The sequence below is a fragment of the Numida meleagris genome, chromosome 9 (genome assembly GCF_002078875.1).
Source record: "Numida meleagris isolate 19003 breed g44 Domestic line chromosome 9, NumMel1.0, whole genome shotgun sequence".
NCBI classification, from domain to species: Eukaryota; Metazoa; Chordata; class Aves; order Galliformes; family Numididae; genus Numida; species Numida meleagris.
The window spans coordinates 19,025,227-19,033,490 of record NC_034417.1 but is presented as its reverse complement, the minus strand read 5'-3'; the positions used below and the strand labels follow the sequence as shown (position 1 = coordinate 19,033,490).

General features: G+C 57.2%; 1 protein-coding gene across 18 annotated transcripts in view; it reads right to left on the bottom strand.

Moving 5' to 3' along the window:
- Positions 1-8,264, bottom strand: part of NOX5 (NADPH oxidase 5) — a 34,146-nt gene that overhangs the window by 2,637 nt on the left and 23,245 nt on the right. For 8 of the 18 annotated variants that reach the window (XR_002441924.1, XR_002441925.1, XR_002441921.1 and 5 more), the window contains one exon: positions 7,343-7,970. Coding sequence is in view for 4 of the 18 variants with exons in the window: in XM_021407695.1 (XP_021263370.1) it covers positions 58-127; positions 347-471; positions 641-685; positions 992-1,147; positions 1,541-1,668; positions 2,119-2,251; positions 2,552-2,734; positions 2,840-3,012; positions 3,496-3,649; positions 3,741-3,975; positions 4,470-4,680; positions 4,792-4,942; positions 5,188-5,307 (1,884 nt within the window). In the remaining 14 variants the exon portion in view is untranslated. The other 10 variants (XM_021407695.1, XM_021407691.1, XM_021407692.1 and 7 more) reach the window with 10 other exon arrangements.

The following is an 8,264-nucleotide window of genomic DNA, read 5'->3' as shown; positions in this document are numbered from 1 at the left end:
ATGGGATGGGAGCCTGCATCCCACATCCCCACTGCAAACCCCACAGCCTGCTCCCACCTTTCTGAGGGCCATGTCCTCATCCCGCAAGGTCTCGCAGCTGGGGCTGCTCTGCTTCCTCTGGCGGTACCTGCATGGGTGGATGCAGCCCTCATCTGTGCTCCTTGCACCCCGCACACCCACGCAGAGACCCCAAGCCTCCTTCTCCACCAGCCCCACAGTGAATACCCTGCCTGAAATCCCCTGTGTGAAGGTTAACTCTGAAGGCAACACGGTGTAGGGTCCTGTGGCCACATCTCGTGTTTAGCAATAAGGAACTGCAGCCCTGAGCGCGTGGCGCAGCCCTGACCTGTGCATGATGCTCTGCAGGATGGAGGCAAAGGGTGTGATGCCAATGCCAGCGCCGATGAGCACGGCGTGCTCCGAGGCAAAGATCCGGCGTGTCGGGGTCCCATAGGGGCCATCAATGTAACACTGGGAGAGACAGAGGCTGAGCACCCAGAAACAGGGCAACAAACCCAAGGCCGAAGCAGGATGCTCAGCCCTGGGCAGGACCAATGCACAGGGCACACGCATGGGGTGCTGGGCACGTGCATGAAGTCCCCTCCCAGCTCTCACCCCGCTGCACTCGCCCGGAGCTCACCTTGATGCTGCAGAGCTGCTGGCTCTCACTCAGCCCCATGGAAATCTGCAGACAGAGAGCACCCATAAGCAGCAGTGGGCAATCACCTCCTCCCTGCTCCCACAGCTCTGCTGCCAGCACTCCCTACTGCCACCACAGCAGCCTGGCTCCCAGCTGCTTTGGGGTTGGTTTTTCCCAGCTGTGCCCATACGATCCCAGAGCTGAGCCCAGTGGGAGCGATGGCTGATGGACCCCAACCTCAATCCCAAAGCCGCTGGGGTCATGAGCACCATGTGACAGTGAGGGTCTCCCCATGCCCCTGGGGACATCTAAGGGGTTTGGTGCTGCTGGGGAGGCTGTGCTGGCACCAACCGCCTGCAGGGACGTGTCCCGGTCCCTGTCCCCATCCTCAGCCCCTCGGGTGGCTGTGGGTGCCCCGCTGCATCGGTACGATGTCAGTTCCACGGCTGCGTCCCCGGTGCTGGGCACAGAGTCCCCCGATTCACCCAGGGCAGCGCAGGGAGTGGCCTGCAAAGGAAGGGAAAAAGGGGTGAGAGGGGGGAAATGGGGTGGGAAGGGAAAAAAGGGGGAAAAGGAAAAGAAAAGGAAGAAAGGGGGAAAGGGAAGGGGAGAGAGAAAAAGGGAAGAAAGGGGGAAAAGGGGAAAAGGGGAAATGAGGTGGGAAAGAGAGGAAAGGAGGGAAAGATGGAAAAGAAAGGAAGGGGGAAGGAAGAGGTGGGGAAAAGGGCCAGCTGTCACTGATTTTTAGTTCTTTTTTTGAAAAGCCCAACCTGTGCTGTGTGCTCCTGGGCTGCTGGAGCACAGTGACCCCCAAGCGCTGCCCTCCCCCCGCCACGCAGAGGGCACATTGCAGGGTTTAACCTTTGCACTTGCAGGAAGCAGAGCCCTGCGCTCACCGACCTGTGCCCACTGCCACCACCTCTTCCTCTGCAGGTTCCTGTGGAGTTGTGGGGGCTCGGGCTGCCTGAAGAACTCATACAGCCGCGTGGTCCACTGCCCCAGCGAGCGGATGTGCAGCCAGATGGTGTCTGTGGGATGGGGACAGAGCGGTGGCACAAGAGCTGGAGCACAGCTTGCCCCAGGAACTGGCACCCCTGTACCCGAGCATTGGTGGGATAGCGAGGGGATGCCCATGGGATGGTGGTGGGATGCTCATGGGATGCTTACAGGGTGTTGGTGGTATGCCAGCAGGATGGTGATGGGATGGTGGGATGGTGATGGGATGCTTAGAGGGTGTTGGTAGTATGCTGGTGGGATGCTGATGGGATGGTGGGGGGATGGTGAGGGGATGCTCCTGGGATGCTTCATGGGATGCTCACGGGGCGTTGGTGGTATGCTGGCAGGATGCTCATGGGATGGCGATGGGATGCTTACAGGGTGTTGGTGGTACGCTGTTGGGATGCTCATGGGATGGTGGTGGGATGCAGGACATCCTGGCAGTGCCCAAGAGGAGCCCCGTTTTGGGGTGCCCTGCACACCTTGCTGCTCAGGAGCGCTGCTGATGCTGAACGGGTGCCATTCGTAGGCGGCGATGGCTGGGATGTTCAGGTAGATGTAGTCCCCGGGCTCGTAGCGGAAGGAGCGTGGCCGCTGGATCACCAGGTGGGTGACCTGGAGCAGGAGGAGCAGGAAACGCCCAGACAGTGATTTACCAAAGAAATGGTGCTTTCAGCTTCTGCTGCCAACATTCATCAAAACGCTGCAGATTCTTGCATGCTACCAAGCGACCCCAAAACACATCTCCGTACAAACAGTTCAATCTGAATTTTACCCAACCCTACTGAAGCCAAAGGAAGGAGCCCTGCTGCGATGCAGGGGAGGGGATGCAGAGCCCTGTGCCTCCTAGGGCTGGAGGAGCGTGACCCCAACACACAGGGCCCTTTGTGCACACCGCAGCGGAGGGGGATGCACCTGGGAGGGCAGCAGGTGAACCTCCACGATGCGCAGCCCCATGGAACGGGACACGGCCATGCCCACCGCCTTCTCCAGCACAAAGAGGCCCCCGGGAACCAAAAACCATTTCCAGAAGTTGGGGGCATGGAAGAAGAGCAGAGCCCAGACGGAGATGTAGGAGAGGTGGCTCCAGTAGAAGAGCTGCGGGCAGGGGACACGGGTCAGCAGGGGTGGGTGGCACAGGGCTCAGTGGCCCCTGTGCCATGGGATGGGGCATCTTTGAGGTGTTCCCATGCATCGACGCACCTCGAAGTGCCCACCACGGCGGACACAGGGGCTGGAGAAGGCGAGCATGGCGAGCAGCAGCACCTGCAGGGCCAGCCCGGTCTGTGGGGCCGTGCCACTGAGCCCCCCACCGCCAGGACGCGCCGTCAGCAGGAACTCGGTGAAGGCATCGTGCCTGCCCCCTGCCAGCCTGCCTGCAAGCAGACCGACGGTGAGCAGGCTCCGAGCGGCTTTGTGTGAAGGCACGGCCTGGGTTTGCTCAGATATGTTGAAAATGCAACATTTGTCCTCGTGCAAAATGCCACCGAGCTCCCTGTGTTCCATCCGACAGCGCAGCGCTTTGCCTGGAGGGCAGCTTTTGGGAACGTGGCTTTGCACTCTCAAGCAATTAGAGCACTTGAGTTGGGGTTGGTCTGCAAGAGTCACTTCTGCCATTTTTTTCCAAAACTGCTGCAATCACCAGCGCTGGGCCTCATACAGCGCTGGGCAGCATGGAGCCCAGGGCAGGCCTGAAATGCAACTGTGGGGTGCTGGGGGGGGAGAAAAGGCTGTGTCCCCACTGCTAGAGGGGGGCAGCAGGCAGTGCACACCACAAGCATCCCTGCCACCCGCACCCCTCCCCAGGCCCATGGGCACCCCTCAGGGAAGCAGACGTGCACCCCTAGGCCCCCGCTCACCAAAGTTGGCCAGGTGTGCTCCAGTGTGCAGCACGGCCAGCACCAGCACTGCGCTCCCCACCAGCTGGTGCAGGGCCACGCAGCGCTCCAGAGGCAGCGCTCTGCCCACGAAGGTGGCACGCAGCCGGGTCAGGCACCGCCGCAGCATCGGCACCTGGAAGGGGTGGTTCAGGGGCAATAGGGACACCCAGCAGCATCGCCCTGCAATCTTGTCCCTCTTCCCCCTACCCAGTGCCCGCACTCACGGCGATGAAGGCGCAGTTGAAGTTGAGGCACTGCCCGCAGCCCCTGGCCACCGCCACCCACCCGCTGTGGCCGACGTGCTGTAGGGCAGCCAGGGTGAAGAGCAGCAGGTTGAGGCTGACGTAGCCCCCCAGGAAGGTGAGCTGGCCACGGTGGTTGTGCCAGTACCATGCCGTCAGGCAGCGCGGCCGCTGGCTCCTCCGTGTTGGTGCTGGGGGCTTCAGCCAGCTGGCAGCACTGCCAAGGCACCGCATCCCATCCTGCTTCCAACCCTGCACACATCCCTGCATGCAAGTCCTTCACCCACCCTAGCACTCTCCTCTTGCCCCAGCCATGGACCCGTGTCCCTCCCTGTAGCAGGGCAGTTGGAACTAGATCATCTTCAAGATCCCTTCCAACCCAAACCATCCTATGATTCTATGATTGCAGTATCCATCCCAGAACCCACCCCTGCATCCAAGTCTTTCACCCACCCTAGCACCATATCCCAGTATCCATCCCATGCCCAAGTGCTGCACACACCCCAGCACACTCCTGGGCAAAGGGACAGGATTGAGATGCCCTCAGCACCACTGCAGAGCACCCTGTGCTGCTGGTGAGCCCAGGGCAGTGCCCCACGCTGCTCCTGATGTGGGTTCAAGAGCCGCCATGGAGCACGATCCCCACAGAGCAGCAGGAGGGAAGAGGCTCTCACATGGGGAAGAGTGCCCCAAGGAACCAGCTGTCACTACCTGATGGTCAGGTTCTCCATCAGCCCCGGGACGGCCTCCAGCTCCTGCTGCAGCTCCTGGAAGGTGATGGAGCCGCTGCCATCCTTGTCGGCCGCCTCGAGCAGCACCTGGGCCATGTCGTGCAGGCGCTGCGGCGGCAGCGAGATCGCGCTCTCGTGCAGGCAGGCCTGCAGCACCAGGCGCAGCTCAGCCGCATCGATGGAGCCGCTGCCTGCGGGGAGAGCAGCAGCACCTCACAACCCAGCCTCAAAGCCCCCAGCCACGGTGCCAGAAGGACAAAAGAGCACTATTCAGAACTAGGTGCACTGAGCCGTCCTCTCACCATCGACGTCGTAGACCTGGAAGAGGAAGCGCAGCTTGTCGGCAGCGGTGCCGCGCAGCAGCAGGCACAGGGCGCTGCGCAGCTCCCCCAGGCTGATGGTGCCGCTGCCATCCGTGTCAAACAGCGCAAAGAAACGCTCTGCAAAGAAGGACTGCGGGGGAGGGACGTGCTGGGAGGGCTGCGGGATGCTCCGCACGACCCAGACCCCGTGCTGCAAAGCGAGCTCCCACTGCCAGCAGTGCTCAGCCCACGGCTGCCATTGCTGCTTGCTGCAGGGAGCTGCTGGGTTTCTCTCTCATGCTTGTGTTTCTTTAAATACAATCACAGCATCACAGAATTGTGGGGGTGGGACGTGACCCTGCTGGAGATGAGTGCGGTGCCGGGTCCAGCACTCACCTCCTTCACCTGGAGGGCTGCCTTGAACTCCTCCAGGCCGATCTCCTCATCCTGCCCCGCGATGCTCTGGAACCGCTCCGTCACCCAATGCAGCCACGCTGCGTCCTCGGCCGCGCTCATGGCACTGGGAGCCTGCAGGACGAGCAGCGGGATGGGAGAGTAGGGAGCATGGAGGTGCTGGGAGCTTTGGGGAGCCTGGGCAGCACCCAGCCATTCTGCTGAGCCTGATGGCACCTAGTGCTGCTGAGCATCACCACCTGCCCACCTGTACCCCAGCTTCCCTGCACTGAGTCACTTTGCTATCCACACATCTCATCTGCAAAGCTATAAACCACAGAGGCCCGGACACACGCTGCTGCTCCAGGCTGCGAGCACATGGAGCTGGGTGCTGCCAGATCTGCAGCACCTGGAGCAGCTATCCACCAATACACAGCAACCTAAAGTACCATCCACAAAATATAATCTCCTTTAAAAAAAAAAATCAATCTGATTTTGTATTTGTCAACTATCAGCATTTTGCATTAAGGCAAGAAATAGTGCAGGTACGCATGTATCAACAAACTGTATCTACAAAGACTTCGCTATCAATCCGTTCAGATTTTACCCAAATGTTTCTACGAAGCAGTAAAGATAAAGGTGTATAAAACACAAGAGAAAAACGACAAGGCCTTGTCTTGGGAGGATGGCACGCTTCCACAGCCCGGACCCTGAAGCTCACCTTCAATCAGACGTGGATGCAGCTCCCCTTCCCAGTGCCCACAGAGCCAGTGCTCAGCCCCAGAGCTCTCCCCGAGGAGGCGCAGTCCCTTCATCCCCTTTTTAAAGGTTTATGTTAATTCAGTCCTGCGAAAGCTTTTCATGTCAAATTAAAACAAAAATGGTTTTCAACGGAACCATTAAGGAGCATCTGGCTGTGACGTTTCCATAATTACCTCCTTATTTTAGAGCTACTCTGACACTGCCGTATGGATCCCCGTCGAAATGCTCTGAGAAATAAAAGGGCAGGTTTGAAGGTTCTTTAAAGGCAGAGCTCTTTAGAGGTTCCTTGCAGGCAGCGATGCGGCCGTTCACCCAAAGCACTGCAGACCATTGGTCGCACACACAGCACCCATGATTTTGTATTCAAAATGCATTCACTGCGTTCACTGCCCCTTATTCCCCTGCTCTGCAGCCTCGGTGACCCACTGCAGGAACACGGGTTGCTAACTGCAGACAAACCACATCAAGAAGAAAAGAAGAAAACCCCAAGCCGTCAGCTTCTTGAGGGCTTTTCTTCCGCGAGTAAATTACGTACGGACAATTATCTCACTCCTTTGTAAGCAAAAATGAAGGAACCTCTTCCACGCGATCAAAAAGTCCATCTCTGTGCACAGGGCTCCAGGTGGGAAGCCAGGCAGGCTCACTGCAGCTGCCCCGAGAGGAGACCACAGATCTGACTTCTCACTCCTTACCCCACGTGTTTCAGAACTGTCCCACAGCAGCCCAGCTCCCACCTCACTGACCTGAGCTTTCATCTCCCTTACCAAGAGTGCCACTGCTGATGGATCACACCACCGACCCTATCTCCTTCCTGGACCGTTTTTACCATCTCCACGTCACATTCTTATCCCCTGGAACCATTTACTTTGACGCACCTTAGATGTCAATGGTTTAAGCCAGCAGCCCGGCACTTTCAGTTTTCATAGAGCAGCAGAAGAGAAAGGTTTAAGGAAACATTTCAACCGAATATGCCAAACTTCAAACGTAATCATGGTGTGGATCCTCCATTCCAGTGAAGAAAAGGGATGAAGAAGGATGTCCTGGCTACTGAACTCAAAACCACACTTGTGAACAGGTTGAGCTTAAAGGTGCCTCTATGTCAAAAGGGAAGAGAGCTCCCATCTTCCACCCCGAGCCCACGCAGAAGACTGAGGTTCAAGGAAGAGCAATAGTTGGCAGAAACTTTCAAGGAACTGAACTAAAACCAAACCGAAAGCAACAGTAAGAAAACAGACATAACGTACGGCTCCAAAAAGCTGGCACCTGGCGGCAGAAAATGAAAATAGGACCGTGCAATACCTAGCAGTAAAAACTTGTTTTCCAACGATCAGAAATGAAAACATGCCCATCAAAAATTAAAAAAAAAAAAAAAAAAAAGCACAACGTGAGAGAAAGAGAAATTGCTGGAGCCAATTTATTATCAGCACGTTGGCATGGAACTGAAAATGCTCTCAGTGTGACTGCCTTGGGCGGCCATCTCCTGTACACGCATATGAACCACTAAAGTTTGGAGAAGCCCACCGAGCAGTCACCTTTACTCGTGCAACCTTTTCCATCATTTGGCAGTAGGGTTGGGGTTACGGAACTTCAAGTGCGATTTTTAGCACGGCTCCTTTAAAAACATTCTTTAAAGATGTCATTGAAGCCATTCTTTAACTGGTCAAGAATGTCATTCTCCCTTTTTGCACCCGCAGTCTGGAACGCCGAGGCCAGCTCTGCCATGGCTGCCGCCAGCTGCGGGGACTCGAAACCGCACAAAGAGACAGAAATACCTGGCTGGGGCAGAAGGGATGGCACTGCTGACAGAGCAGGTTTTCTTGTCACCGTGCCCCTCCCTGCTCCTTTCTGCTTTTCAGCACGCCTCCTGCATGCCTCCAGACAAGGAGCAGTGGTGGTAGGGCTGGGGGCGGCCGTCCCCGCTGAGCGCTGAGCTCCTCGCATGGCGTGCTGCAGAGCAGCCAGCAGGTGCCCCAAGCTTTCCTCCTCTGCAGCTGCTTCTGGCCTGGATGGGGTTGTCTGAGATGCTGCAAAGAGAATTAAGCGGCTCTTACGCTGTGCATTCGTGCAAATGTGTGTGTGTTTGCTTTGCTCACCCTCCAACCCACATCACAGATCACAAACTTCAGTACAAACACTCTTTTTCCAGAATGACTGTACTCTTCAGATTTGCAGAAGATACAATAGTGCTGCCATGCTGGGTGGTGACCCTGCTTTCCTGAACGGATGAATGATGCAGTGAATTCTCCAGCTCACACTCTCTCTACGCTGGAATGGAGCTTTCCCATGCTGCTCTTGAAAGTTGCAGCTTTCACGTCCCA